At 53.6% G+C, this 15496-nt stretch overlaps 1 protein-coding gene across 1 annotated transcript; it reads right to left on the bottom strand.

Annotated features, from left to right (window-relative positions):
* Positions 1–243: 243 nt before the first annotated feature.
* Positions 244–5676, bottom strand: LOC136994012 (olfactory receptor 14C36-like). Its single transcript, XM_067310048.1, has 2 exons — positions 5107–5676; positions 244–357 (listed from the first exon to the last, which is right to left on the bottom strand). The coding sequence occupies exons 1-2, from the start codon at positions 5674–5676 to the stop codon at positions 244–246; spliced, it is 684 nt and encodes a 227-aa protein (XP_067166149.1).
* Positions 5677–15496: the final 9820 nt, after the last annotated feature.

Here is a 15496-nt window from a genome sequence, read left to right as displayed (position 1 = left end):
GCTCCATATGAAAATCTGGCTTGAGTCCTGCATTCACACCTCCCTGCCACAAAATGGGGGCAAAAGTGTCTGTGGGGCAAAAGCGTAGGGCCAGTGCGACTTCCCCCATGTGCATCCTCTGTGTGGGTTGCTGGATTGGGGCTGTAACGACGACCCTGTGGGTACTTTGTGAGGGGAATCTCCCACGCTCCTCACAGCTGCTGAAGACAGGTGTTGAGCATGCCAATGCTTGTGCACTCGCTCTCAAGATCTCTGTGTACTCACAGGGAACTGGGCGTGTAAGATCCCTATGACCTGCTTCAAAAGCGCTGTCATGATGCGCTCAATTTCCCTGTTCCTTTCTTCCACCCTGTCCTTCTGCAAGAGAAGCAAACAAGAAAGGCCAAGTGAGCCTGATCCTTCCCTCCCTGCGCTCCAATCTCCCACCTGGCAAATGTCCTGTACCCCTGACGCCAGCCCCAATGGCCACATTCTCCCATGAAGGTGGCTGCTGCCCTGCTCTGAACAGCCAGGCAGGGAGAGGGCTCATTATCGCAGGGCAAGCGATGGGCACAGGAGGCTCTCTCAGAGGCCCCAAGGGATACCCTGGCACACTGCTGGGCCTCGCTGTGGTCCCTATGGGCCAAGCGAGGATTTCTCCCCAGGAACCTGGAGGTGCTGCCTGTTGGTTTGCATGAGACAGGTGAGGAGGTGAATGGGGCTGACAGGACAATCCCAAGGGCATGCAAGTGTGTTTGAGATGCCAGGACTGGGCCCTGATGCTGGGTGCAGAGTGGTGGAGCAGAGGCAGACTGGGGGCTGGATGACTGTGGTCTTTGGGGGCCTTCTTTGGGGGAAAGGGACTGCAAAGAAGCAGAAGGATTTGGGGAAGTGGAGAAGCACCTGGGGAACCTTGGAGAAGCCAAGCAAGAAGCAGCTGTGGGAATACTGTGCTCTTCAAGGCCAGTTCACACTGGCAGCAGAGCCTGGGGAAAAGCCTCTGTATTGCCGAGCCAGAGGCCAGAGATCCAGGAGCCACGGGACTGTCCTGACGGCATTGGGAGCTACAGGTGCTCCCAGTCCCTGGGAGCTGTTCCTGCTCGTTGCCTGCTGAGGGATGGGAAACCAAACCTGGGCTCGGAGGGTTGCATGCTCTGGTGCCCTTGTGTGTTTGAAGAGGGGGCAAATGATTTTCAGGCGAGCCACACATCTGAGGTGTGAACTCTCTGTGCAGAGCAGGCAGGCAGCCTGCAAGGGTGCAGAGGACATCCTGGTCTCTGTAGGCACCTCCTGTGTTGTTATTGGCAGGTTCGAGGAGGCTGGAGGAAGCTTTGCCACTGTCTCTGTTCAGCCATGTACCTTTTGTCTCCTCTTCTCAGAGGCCCGTGAGCTCCTTGGGCTTGGGAGAAAAGGTAGCCCATCCTGGTGAGATGAAACCCAGGCCTGGCTGTGCTGCATCACTGCAAGCATCTGCCTGTGGCCCAGCTATGGGGAGAAAGAGGGGTGGGATGCAGGCAGGTGTGTTTGCACAAGCAGCCCCTGAAGGGCAGGAAACCCCGGCTCTGTTTCTAAGGCAAGCTCATGGCCGGTCATGGCTGGGCTGAGCTCAGCCTGGAGCTGCTCTCTGCTTCTCAGTGCTGAGCTCACCATGTGTGGGGGTCCTGGAGCATCCGCATGCCCCAGCTCTACCCCAGGGGCCAGGAATAAAAACTCACCTCCTTCTGGAGGACCTCAGGGCTGGCTGTCCCACCCCGCCTTCCCCTCCCCACACCCTCGCCCTCTCCGTGTGGGTCCCATTCCCACTGCCAACCTCACCCTCCAGCCCTGTCGCTTACTCCTCTGTGCTCCTGCACACCCAGGAGACTGTCTGTGGGCTCGGAGAGGCCATTCACCTCCTGCTCCGTGGCCATCCCCACGATCCTCTGCCGGAGACCTGCCATTCCGGCACTGAGGAGAGCTGCTGCCTCCTGCCTCAGCTGCTCTCCTCAAAGTGGGGACTCAGTGGCCCTGGCCCGGACAAGGACACGGTCACCATGGTGACCCCAACCATCACAGTGGCCTTCAGGGCATGATGTCACTCCCATCACAAAGCCCTTGCAGTTGCCATGGGGACCCTCATGACCATGTCCTGGCAGTCCCCCATGGGGGAAGCTGCAGTCAGCAGCATGCCTGGGCAGCAAGGCTCACCAGCTGTGTTAACAGAGTGCAGCCGGCAGGGTGAGGGAAGGCATTCCTCCCCTTGGCTCGGCACAAGAGAGACCATGCCTGGGCACGAGGTCCAGTTTGAGCTCCCCAGCCTCAGTCAGAGATCGATGGATTGGTGCAAGCCCAGCGGAGGTTCCCAAGCTGGTTGGGAGCAGGGACCCAGAATCGTGGGGGCATCCATCCTTCGAGACAGTCACACCTTGACAGCACTAGGCCTTGGGAAACCTGATCTGATTGGCTCCATTTGCAGCAGGGGCTGCAATGGAGAACTCCAGCACCCCCTTCCCATCCTGGCAGATCTATGACTCTGAGAACAGTTGGATGTGTTTCTCTCCAGCTCTGCCTGGCTTCACTAGCATTGCTGGCACTAGTCCTTCTCTTGAGATTGACCTGACACAGAGAAACCCTGTGGGAAAAGCTTCCCAGACTTTATTCACAGCACAAGATGGCTGTAGCTGGACGAGCATTTGTGCCAGCATACGAGTCTGTGCTGGGGACGGTGGTGGGGGGTCACATCTGTCTGGGAGTTTGTCCATGAAGGCACAAGACACAAGATACAGCCTTGGGAGAGGAAAAATGCTGCCATTCGGCTACTGTGTGAGAATGGGCAGTGTGGGAGTACACAGCCGTGTGCTTGCCAGGCAAATGCAGGCCTTCTGGGAAAGGCACCAGGACATGGAGTGTGCAGAAGAGAAGAGCCCAGGCTGTTCCCTGTGTTGCATGGGCACACTGAGGAAGCTGCGCCAGAGCCATCGTCCCAGACCAGCCCCTCACATCACCCCTTTCCAGTGCTGGCTGCTCACACCAGCAGTGGTGTGGTAAATGGTCCTCCTGCAGGTCTCTGTATCCCAACGGAGGGGAAAAGGCCAGCCTTGCATGGCCCCTCTTCTGCACCAGTCCCTGGCAGATCCTGCAGTACAGCTGTCTACTAACACTCGTGTGGGGCCCAGCCTGGGCTGGACAGGGGCCAGGTGCTTGTATGCCCCAGACTCTGCATGTCCACAGCAGGACTCTGGCAAGGCCCAAGGACAAGGGGAGCAGCTGCCTGGCAAAGGGGAGGAGGCCCCACAATGATGCCAGTCACTCTGTGTCTTCCCTGCTCTTGTGCCCAGGAGATCCCTCCTCCTTGCCTGTCTGCAGCCACTCCATGCCCACCCAGCTCCCCAGGATGGCATGAGAGCCCTGGCCCTGCAGCCCCTCCAGCACCTCCTGCTGCCCCAGGGACAGAACAGCCTGCCTCAAGCTGATGCTCAGAGAAACCTTTTTCTCATTTTCATTCTCTCTCTCTCTCTCTCTCTCTGAATGCTGCCCTGCTTTTCTCTGGGACGTCCCTGCTTCCCAGAGAGCTTTTCCCCAGGTGAGTGTGTCCATGCTGGCCTGCACGGCCATTCCTGCACCCCTCCCCTGTGCTCCCCACAGGGCCACGGACTGCCGGTGCTGCTCTGCAGAGTGAGTGGGCTGTTGGGCCACATAGTGACTCCTGACTTTGCCCTGGCTGTGCTGGCTGGGGCGGGAAGCAGGCCCAGCCAGGCATGGCGCAACACCACCGATACTGCAGACACTTGTCTGTCCTCATGCATGGTGCTCAGCATCATCCCAGGGCATTTGCAATGGCAGCAGATGTATTTTGGTATGCAGTAGCTCCAGCCTGTGGTGTGTTGCAGAGGGTGCATGACTCACTCTCCAGTCCCCCTTCCCTGGGACTCCGGGGTCCCCACTGCCTCTCCAGGGATTGCAGAGACCTCATTTCCCTATGCATACATGCAACTAGTCCTTTCTCTTCTGGTGACTCCACCATGGACAGTCCCTCACTTTGTGAGGCTCCACTCACTGCCCACCCCCAGTCACACGCTGTCCCCGGAGATCCTCTGAGCTCTCCTGGGGGCTCAGATTCCCCTCCAGCAGGATGGGCATCTGTCATCAGCAGTGTCACATGTGGGACACACGTCCCAGTCAGGCAATTCAGAGACCATTCACCATCTCCATTGACACTGGTCACTGAGAAATGAGCCCTGGATCCACTGGGAAATAAGCCCCCACACTGGGACTCTGAGCTTGTCCTCTGGAGTCCATGGAGTTCACAGGCAGAGCAGCACGCCTTTTTATGGTGTAATCCCTTGGGCATATTTGACTCCACGCTGTGAGAACCTCCACGCTTTGAAAACTCTTGGGCTGTATACACACACCAGAGCACAACAGGACAGTGTGGAAATGAGGAGAACAGCCCTGAAGAGAGAAAGTCCTGCTGCTGTGAGTGTAAGTGTCTCCAGGAAAGCTGCAGCCCCCATGCGAAGGCTGCAGCCAGGAAATGCCTGCTGTAGCAATGAGGGGATGGTCCTGAAGAGCAGAGGGTCTGTCCCCACAGGCTGCATCCAGACTCTCCTCCCCTCCACTCCCACTCCACTGGAAGACTGCAGAGGGAAGGGACTGGCCCATAGTGACACCTGGCTACCACCCTTGCAGGAGATGAGTGTGAGATCACAGCCTGACTGTGGCCAGGAGAGCTGCGCTCTCCTAATGGACATGCGACCCATGGTCTCACCCCATCTTTACACATCTGAGCCTGACTGTGTCCCCCTAAACTCTCTTGGCGTCATTGCCGAAAGAGACACTACAGAGGGAATCTCTCCACTTTGCCCTGAAGGCATGTGAGTGATCTCAGACTAGCAGGTTATGAGGTGCCCCCATCTCTGCTGATGAAGGGAGAAGCCTGTCTTTCTGCTTCAACAAGGTCTCTGGGTCAGATTCAAATGAGAGATTCCTGAGGACAAGTGGCATGAACCAGAACATTTTTTCTTTTAACGCGAATGTAACAGAGAAAAGCAAGCAAGCAAGAAATGAACACCACCTAGCCTTGATGACAGCTACCCTGGGAAGGAGGAGTAGATGCACACAGGACAGTTACTGGTGCTGACATCATACCCGCTGAACCAATTTTCTCAGCGCATCCTTGAGCTCCTTGTTCCTCAAGCTGTAGATGAGGGGGTTCACTGCTGGAGGCACCACCATGTACAGAACAGCCACCCCCAGATCCAGAACTGGGGAGGAGATGGAGGGGGGTTTCAGGCAGGTAATCATGACAGTGCTGAGAGAAAGGGAGATGACACCCAGGTGAGGGAGGCACATGGAAAAGGCTTTGTGCCGGCCCTGCTCAGAGGGCATCCTCAGCACAGCAGTGAAGATCTGCACATAGGACAGCACAATGAAAACGAAACACCCAAAGGCTAAACAAAGATTAAATACAATAACAGCAGCTTCCCTGAGGTAGGCGTCTGAGCAGGAGAGCTTGAGGAGATGGGGAAGTTCACAGAAAAACTGTTCCACAACATTGCCTTTGCAGAATGGTATTGAAAATGTGTTTCCAGTATTCAGGACGGCATCGAGAAAAGCACTGGCCCAGGCAGCTGCTGCCATTTTGACACAAGCTCTACTGCTCATGAGGGTCCCGTAGTGCAGGGGCTTGCAGATGGCAACAAAGCGGTCGTAGGCCATGACAGTGAGAAGAAAACACTCTGCTGAAAGTGAGAAAATGAGGAAAAAGAGCTGGGCAGCACATCCCAAGTAGGAAATGGCCCTGGTGTCCCTCAGGGAATTGGCCACGGATTTGGGGACAGTGGTGGAGATGGAGCCAAGGTCCAGGACAGAGAGATTGAGGAGGAAGAAGTACATGGGGGTGTGGAGGCGGTGGTCGCAGACAACGGCAGTGATGATGAGGCCATTACCCAGGAGGGTAGCCAGGAAGAGCGCAAAGTGCAAGATCTGCAGATCCCGCGTGTCTGTGAATGCCAGGAGGAGGAAATCGTTGAGGGAGCTGCTGTTGGACATTTATTCTCTTGGGGCACAGGGGGACTGTCCAAGGAAGAAGAGATGTAGAGAAGTTAGGACAGACTGCTGTGAGCAAAACTTTCTCATAACCCCCTCTCCCGCAACAAACACTTTCTCTCTCCCCATCTCAGCAGAACGGTCACTGAGCTCCATGACTTGAGCTCTGTTTTGTGCTGGCTGAGCTTGCTGTGAGGAGACAGAAATCCTCAGCATTGCTCCTGCATTCCGAATGAACCACTGTGATTCCTGAGAGGCAAAAGGATTCACTATGGCTTTAGTGCAGAGGGAGGAGAGCTGCCTTGTCCATCCACCCTGTTCACAGCTGCCCTGTGCTCACACCTCTGAGATGCAGGACAATTGCACTCATGTTACCCTAGAAAGAAATGACACCACTGAGAGCAGAGGAATCTAGTTTCAAAGCGCAGATCAACACCCATTCTCAGAGCATCTGAGGGGGGTCTCAGCACTCCCCTTCTAGCCAGGAACACATCGGGCTCATTCCAGCTGCCCACACCCAGCCACCCAGCAGCATTTCCGTGGCCTCAGTATCTAGGCGACTTCTTCATGGGGCACGGAGATAACACCACAATGGAATGGGAAAGCTGTGCCCTTCTGGAGGACAGCTTGCAGCCCAGCCAGACATCCCAGAGAAACGGTTGAATGTTTTAAGGATGGGATGTCCTGACGAGAGAGTTGGCTCATTCCCACACCCCCCCCACACACACTGCATTGCTCAGAGCTGCACAGGTTAGAGGGGGACTTGGGCACCTCACTGTCAAGGACACATTTGCATGGCAGGATCCTCAGGGGCAGTGTCTGAACTGCATCTGAACTCCCCCTGCCGAGAGAGTCCCAGGGCAAGAACAAGAGCAGCATGAACAAGTGGGAAACAGAGCAATACCATGATATTTCTGCTGAAGGAGGAAGGGACAGGGAGAGACAGGGGGCACTGCGGAGTTTCTCCTCTCCTGGAAGTCCAGCTGCCAAGGAAACGACTCATGCCACAGACCCACAGCCTGGAGGGCAGAGGGTTGTGCTGGGTGGGAGAGGAGGCATTGGATTTTGTAGTTTCCTCTCACGCTTTGAGCATGACTCTGCTGCCTGCAGCTGTCCCTGCAGGGAGCTGTTTCTCTGTCCCCACGTCTCTCCCCTGTCAGTGCTCACAGACCACATCCCACCCGCTGTCTGCGCAGCTCTGCCCTGCAGAATTCTCCCAGCAGCAGGGCACTGCCCAGGGACCCCTCTGAGTTTGCAGGAGCTAAGGAGCAGGTGAGACAAACCTTGCTGAGGCTGGGAAGGTGATGCTGCTTCTGTCTGTAGGCTGAGGGGTGGTTGAAGGGATTTCCTGAGTTCCAGCCACAACTGTTGCTCTCTCAGTGTCGCTGTTTTGGAGTCTCAGTCCCCTGTCTCAACCTGACCAATCAATAACACTGCACCCCACCCAAAGAGAACAAAACTGAAAGCATAGACTCAATAAAGCTCCATCGCTTTCAGGTATCTCTGGCCTTGACCTTCCTTTTGAAAAGGCCCCTCCAGAAATGTCCTGGAAGCGAGCAGGAGCTGTGATGGCCCTGACCCATGCAGCACCCTCTCAAATGGAGAATGAACCTGCCCTGCAGGGGGTCTCTCCTTCCAGCCACAGCTTCTCCCCACAGTGCCAAGGGGAGTTCTCCAGGCAGGCTGAGTGCTGACCCTCGCAGGCGGCAGAGTCACTGCCCCAGACACACAGCACCCTGGGGTGCAGGGACACTGCTCTGAATTGCAAGCCTGGGCAGATCTGTGTGCAAACGCCAGCTGCACTCCCCTGCAGCATCCCTCTGCCTGTGACGGTGTGGCAGGGAATCGCTGCTCTAAAGCACATCCTGCTCCACACAAGGGAAATGGGGAGAGCCATCCTGACAGATCCTATTGGCCAAGGGATGTGGTAGCTTTGGGGGACTCCTCCGGGTACCTCGTGGGCATTGCGCTGCAGGGAGACACTTACTGTGTTAGGGGCTATGAAGATTTCTCCACCACTGAGCTCTCAGCCATCCTCCCAGCCCTGAACATCTTTAACTTCTTTCTGTCTCACTTGTCTCACTCACCTTGCTTGTCTCATGTTGGCACCTGTAGGAAGTGCCCGGAGCCCTGCTGCTCTTTGCGGAGGAGCTGCTCCTGCACACAGCTGTCTCTTGGCAGTGCTGCCAGGTTGCCAGGAGCTGCCTCCATCCCAGGAGCCTGGCCCTGCTCGGGAAGAGTGGCACAGCTGGAGGAGTGACTTTATTTGTCCTCTTGCTCCCTCCTCCTGCGAAATATTCATTGAAGCAGACTAAAATAATCACCTATGGTCTCTCTCTGAAAAACAAGGACAGCCTGACTGCAGCATTAGAATTTCTCTCATCAGAGGATGGTTATCTAAGAAAGGTGGAAATATCCCACTCTGGCAGCCACTATTCCCATCTCTTCACTGTGTAGGAAACCTAGATGGGGACAAGGAGGGAGTTCATTTGCCCATTCTTCAGGTATTACTTCAGATGAGTCAATCTGGGCATCTCATGCCAGGTTAGAAGCCCCTGGGGTGGAGGGGGATTCAGATCCCTCTTGTGCACTCCACCAACTCACAGCTAGTAGCATTCCTCTTGCCAAAGCTGAAGTGTGCACAACAAATGTCTGTATGTGATCTCATTGTCTACGGTCCCTTTATAATCACTGGAGATGGAAGGTGGGAGCCAGTTGCCCACACACAGACACAGACTCACACACAGAATCGCAGAATGGTTGAGGTTGGAAGGGACCTCTGGAGATCATCTAGTCCAATCCCCCATGCTCAAGCAGTGTCATCTACAGCTCATTGCCCAGGATTGTGTTCAGAGGGCTTTTGAATACCTCCAGAGAAGGAAACTCCGCAACCTCTCTGGTCAACCTGTGCCAGTGCTCTGTCACCCTCAAAGGAAGGAAGGTTTTCCTCATGTTCAAACAGAATTTCCTGTGTTCCCACTTGTGCCCGTTGCCTCTTGTCCTATTGCTGGGCGCCACTGAAAAAAGTTTTGCCCCATCCTCTTCACGTCCTCCCTTCAGATATTTATACACATTGACAAGATGGGGATCTTCTCCCTCAGTCCTCAGTCTTCTCTTCTCCAGGCTGAACAGGCCCAGCTCTCTCAACCTTTCCTCCTACGAGAGATGCTCCAGCCCCCTAATCATCTTTGTAGCCCTACGCTGGACTCCCTCCAGTAGTGCTATGTCTCTCTTGTAGTGGGGAGCCCAGAACTGGACACACTGCTCCAGGTGTGGCCTCACCAGGGAGGAGTAGAGGGGAAGGATCACCTCCCTCGACCTGCTGGCAACACTCTTCCTGATGCACCCCAGGATACCATAGGCCTTCTTGGCCACAAGGGCACATTGCTGACTCATGGTCAACTTGTTGTCCACCAGCACTCCCAGGTGTTTCTCCACAGAGCTGCTTTCCAGCAGGTCAACCCCCAACCTGTCCTGGTGCATGGGCTTATTCCTCCCTAGGTGCAGGACCCTGCACTTGCCTTTGTTGAACTTCAGGAGGTTCCTCTCCGCCCACCTCTCCAGACTTTCCAGGTCCCTCTGAATGGCAGCACAGCCCTCTGGTGTATCAGCCCCTCCTCCCAGTCTGGTATCATCAGCAAACTTGCTGAGGGTGCACTCTGTGCCTTCATCCAGGTCACTGATGAATACACTGAACAAGACTGGACCCAGTAATGACTCCTGGGGGATACCGCTAGCTACAGGCCTCCAACTACACTTTGTGCCGCTGATCACAACCCTCTGAGCTCTGCCGTTCAGCCAGTTCTCAACCCACCAATTCACTGTCCACTCATCTAAACCACACTTCCTGAGTTTGCCTATGAGGATGTTATGGGAGACAGTGTCAAAAGCCTTGCTGAAGTCAAGGGAGACAACATCCACTGCTCTCCCTTCATCTACACAGCCAGTCATCCCATCAGAGAAGGCTATCAGATTGGTTCAGCATGATTTCCCCTTGGTGAAGCCATGCTGACTACTCCTGATCACCTTCTTCAGTCCTTCGTGTGCTTTGAAATGGCTTCCAGGATTAGCTGTTCCATAAATGTCCATGACGTCCACTGGGGAGCTAGATCACAGGCTGTCCAGGCCTGGGGACTTTTCAGTGGCAACTTGTCCTTCCAGGAGAGTAGTTCACTTCCATCGCCAGCCCCAAGGTGCTGCAGTGTCAGCTCAGGCAGCAAACACCTCTCCTGCCAGGACTGTACAGGCCTGCTCTGTTTCTCCCTGGCCTTGGGTGCTGCACAGTATGCTCTCTTAGCGGGAACCTCATTTCACCATTACATTGGCACCTGCTAGCTACACCAGCATGTCTCTGCTCTGAAGTGAGGCCATTGCACACATGGTGTCCTTGGCTCTTGCCAACAGGTTTCACCATGACCAATCTGCACTCTGCACCACAGCTGATGCTCTGCAGCCCAAATATACACAAGTGCATGCAGCCTGGAGCACAGACAGGAGGTGATGGAGACGCACCAGCTGTCTCAGGACTGCCACATTGTTGGAATACCTGAGAAGTGATGGTATCACTCACATGATTGCAGGGCTGCAATGGGAGGCTACAAACTCATCAGAAAAGACAAGAAAGGATGATGAAGGCGGGGGGGGGGGAGGTGCCCCATATGTGAAGGGGCATCCCTCTTCCATGGGATATACAAGGGGCTGGGTGAGAGCTTGTGGGAGGGCATCAGAGGAAGGGTGACTTTGTGATGGGACTTACAGACCACCCAATCAGGGTGAGGAGGTTGACACAATTTTCTTTAAGCAACCTGAGGAAGTCTGTGCATCACAGGCTCTGGTTCTTATGGGGGGACTGCAATTTCTCTGGCTTTCAGTGAAATGCAGTACAGGAGGTTTGTGGAGGGCATTGAGGAGAACTTCTTAGTGCCCCTGGCAGATGGGACAACAAGGGTGATGCTCATCTGGATCTGGTACTCGCAAGCCAGGAAGAACTGATCAGGGATGTGATCGTCAGTGGAAACCTTGGCTGCAATGACCATGAAACAGTGGAGTGCCAGACCCTGAATGGATTGAGGAAGGATAGTAGCAGACTGCAGACTTTGCCCTTCAGAGGAACAGACTTGGGCCTCTTCTGGGGACTGGTGGGGGATGGCATGGGAGGCAGCTCTGAAGGGCAAAGGGGCTCAGGAAAGTTGTCAGGCCTTTAAGGACAGCACCCACCAAGCACAAGAGTGCTCCATATCAATACTCAGTAAAACCAGCAGACATCTGGGGAGGCCAGCTTGGCTAAACAGGGAAGTCACAACTGAGGTCCAATAGAAAAAGTCAGCATACAGGAGGTGCAAGCAGGCTGCAGAGGAGGAATTTAGAAATACTGTGTGGTGAAGTAGGGTTGGTGTAAGGGAAGCCAAAGCTCCTCTAGGATCTACACTTGCAGGGGATTTCAAGGGCATGAAGAAGAGCTGCTACGACTCCACTAACACTGAAAGAATAAAGAAGGAACACATGGGCTCACTGCTGAATGGGGCAGGGGCTCTAGTAAGAGCAAATGCAGATAGGTCTAAGGAATGCAAGTCCTTCTTAGCTTCAGTCTTCACCAGCAAGGTCCCCTGGTCTATTCTGCCTATAGACTCAGGACTCCAGATGAGAAAATACTGCCACCTGTCTGGGGTAACAGGTTCCTTAGTGACCTGGAGGGTGCAGTTGTCATCACATTTGTAAATTACACCTAATTGGGCAGAACAGTCATAGACCTGAGGGCTGCCACCCAGACCAAGCTCAGCAGGAGGGAGGAATGGGTTGTCAGGATCCTCATGGAGTTCAACAAGGAAGCAAATGCCAGGTCCTGCACCTGGCATAGACCAAAGAAATGCCAGGTCCTGCACCTGGGACAGACCAACACCCAGCAGTGATATGGGCTGGGGAGTGCCTGGCTTGGCAGCAGCTCTGCAGAAAAGGGCCTGGGAGTTTCTGTGGGCAGTGAGCTGAACATGAGGCAGCAGCGTGCCCTGCAATCAATGGATGCCACAACATCCTGAGCTGCAGGAACAGGAGCACAGCCAGGAGATAGAGGGAAGTGATTATCCCCCTCCACTCGGCACTCATCAGAGCACATCCAGACACTACATCTAGTTTGGGCCCACTGCTCATGAAAGGTGTTGATCCCTCAGAGTGAGTTCAGTGGCAGGCTGCCAGGGTGGCTGGAGCACTTGCCCTGTGAAGAGAGGCTGAGGGAGTGGGGCTTGTCCAGCCCAGAGAAGGAGAGGCTTTTGAGGGGACTCCTAGCAGTTTCCCAGCTGAAGGTTACCACCAATACAGAACCAGGCTTTTTACAGAGATTCATGGCAGGAGAATGGGAGGCGATGCTTATGAGCTGACACAAGTGCAGTTAAGATTGGATATAAGGGAGAAAAGTCAGTGAGGATAATGAAGCATTGGAAGTGGGGTCCAGAGAGGTTATGGACTCTCTGTTCTTGGAGGCTTTCAGGACACCGTTGGACAAAGCCCTGAGGAACTTGGTGAGAATTCAGTGTTCATCCTGATGTGAGCAGCAGGCTGGACTAGAGACCTCCCAAGGTGCCTGTCAGCCTGAATGGTTGGGTCATTCTGTCATCTCTGGCAATAGCCACTGTGATTCTTGCAGTCATGAATTCCAAACACGGCATCCCCAGAGCCAGCTTCTCCTAGTGGTGTGAGGTTGCCTCTTGGGGCTGAAAGGTATTAAGTTCAGGCTTCAATTAGGAATGATTGCTTGTCCAGAAGGGGCCCTCCTCACAGCCTGTAACACCTCTGCATAACTACACGATGCCGAACGAGTGTGATGCATGCAGTAAGTCATGGCAAATCCAGAAGGATTGGAGGAGCCTTAAACATCCTAGGCACACATTTGTAAGGTTGACCTTTTTACTATGGGAGGGCGAAGGAGCTGGGTTCATTCAGCCTGCAGAAGAGAAGGCTTTGGAAAGGCTTAATAACAGCCTTCCCATAGCTACCAGGGGGTCGTCAAGAAGATGGAGGCAGGTTCTTCACTGTTGTGCATGATGGGAGGGTGAGGGCCAATGGGCATTAGCTGAACCTAGAGAGCTTCAGGCTGGTTGCAAGGATAAGCTTTTTGTCCATCCGGAGAGTGCAGCATTGGAGCAGGTTTCCCAAAGAGGCTGGGCCTTCTTCTTCCTCAGAGGTTTTCAAAACCTGGCTGCATCAAGGCCTGATCAACATGGTCAGACCTGATAGCTGACCCTGCTGTGAGAAGGATGTTAGCCTAGAGTCCTCCCAAGGTCCTTTCCAGGCTGAATGATTCTGTTTCCTTCCACCCTTGCTGCTGGTAGGGAAAGCCCTCAGGTGCCCTTTGACTGCAGAAGTCAGTCACACATAAGTATGGTCGGATCAATTGCAGCTGTCTTGTCCCACTCCAGGCAGTGTTGCTCAGGCAAAGGACAGCTTCACAGGTACCCCCAAACAGCCCTGGTCGTATCCTTTACTTCACCTTTTATTTTCTGTTTTCCTCTTTCCCCGCTTCCAAGCTCTTCCCTTTTATCATCCCCATGCCCTCCTATACAAACAGCCCACCTCTGTTTACCGAATCCCCATTGGCCCTCGTTTTGCTTGCTTTGTGCGCTCATTTGGCTTCTCTGAGATTTTTAACATGCTAATTTCTACCTTGACCAGCAGTTCCATTCAACTAGTACCTCCTTTAAATATTCCTAGTGTCCTGCAATACATCATGCTGTTATCTTGTTGGAGTCACCACCAGTCAGGGTGAGCCATCTGCAACGAACATCAACAGCTGACACAGTGGAGCTTCAGTCCAGAGGGACCTTGAGAAACTTGAGGATTTGGCCAACAGAAACTCCATGAAGTTGTACAAGGAGCAATGTCAAGTCCTGCATGGGGGTGTGGGTGGAGAGGGGCAGAACAACCCCATGCATCAGGACAGGCTGGGACATGACCAGAAGAGGAGTGACCCTGAGGAGAAAGGCATAGACATTACAATGGATGCCACATGAGTCTGTGGTGCGTGCTCACCATGAATCAGCCTGGCTGCATATGGGCTGCATTAGGAAGAATGTGGCCAGCCAGACAAGAGCAGTTCTTAGGCCCCTCGACTCAGCACTGCTGTGGCCATATCCAGAAGAGTGTGTCCCAGCAGGGGATGCCCCATGCTGAAGGAAGGGGCAGGAACTGGAGAGGGTCCCGAGGAGGTCTTCCAAGATGGGGTTAGATGCCTATGACCTGCATGGAGCTGTTGAGGGACCTGGGCTTCTTTAGCCTGGTGGAGGGGAGGCTAAGGGCAGTAGAGTAGGAGCCTGTGACTGCTCAAAAGGTGGTTTTTGGAGAAGATGATGGAGCTTTTCTTGGTAGTGGGAAGAGCCTGAGAAGAGGAGGCAGCCACAAAGTGCAGCTTGAGAGCTTCAGAAATGACATTAGGCAATGGAAATGTCACTTGAAGGGTAGTGCTCTGGTGCTACAGATCACCCAGGAGGAGTCTATGATCACCCTGACTTTGTGTTTCAAGGAAGAGCCAGTGAGAATGGAGAGACATGAGTAGAGGTAGGAAGATCCCAGGGTGAGGCATTTCTGTTAAAATTGGGCCTCCACCATTAAAAGGGATATTTTTGTGTCTCGCACAGAGCCCAGTACCCCCCAAACTACTCCCTGTCCATGCCACTCCTCACTCCTTGCAGAGAGCAGGTCGTATTGTGAGGGGTGGAGCTCTCTCAACTGGTAGAGGAAAGCAGGGTGAGCAGCTTCAGGGAAATGCTCTATTTTTGGATGGCCAAATTTGCACAAATCTCAGCATACCTGCATTACAGTGATGTCTTAAAGGAGTCCCAATAAATCTAACCGCATCCCTTTTCATTCCCTGCACAGTAAATGAAGTGCAATTCCATTGGAGGCGACAACAGGGATGAGAATGATCTCACCCAACGCCAGACCCCTTCAGTGTGGATGTCTCTGTCTAATCCAGTTGTCTGGACTTGCCTTTCTTGTCAAGGGAGAGAAATAAGGTGTCTCACTGGGAGGTCTTGAGAGACTTCTCCTGGTGACCGGCTAATGCTCCAGAAAGGTTTCTGTAGGTCCTGGGTCACATTTCCCAGCACCACATGGGAACACTGCTACCCCAGGGCAGCAGCAAGAGCCTCTCTATGTGGGCAAATTAGCATAGGCCTGAATGCAAACTTTTTTGCATAAGTTGAAACCTATTCCAAAATCAATTAGGCAAAAAACTAAAGAATCCTCTTCTTTTCCAGAGCTTCAAGGGTTTTATCAATTCTAATGAATTTTTTTCTTTCTTTCTTTCTTATTGGCAGCACGAGGTACATGCACTACAGTAATTCCTCCCTCAATGTCAGTGTCTATATGTTTACAGCTATTCATGACATTTCCTACCAGTGCTCTGAATGGAGAAACTTTGTTCTGAGGAACTACTATGTTTAAAATGACATATTTCCTCTCTCTTCTTCTGCCTCTCTGTCCTTTCTTCTTCCTCTGC

The sequence above is a fragment of the Apteryx mantelli genome, chromosome 23 (genome assembly GCF_036417845.1).
Source record: "Apteryx mantelli isolate bAptMan1 chromosome 23, bAptMan1.hap1, whole genome shotgun sequence".
NCBI classification, from domain to species: Eukaryota; Metazoa; Chordata; class Aves; order Apterygiformes; family Apterygidae; genus Apteryx; species Apteryx mantelli.
Note: the sequence above shows the minus strand (reverse complement) of the source record. Positions and strands in the feature narration are given on the sequence as shown.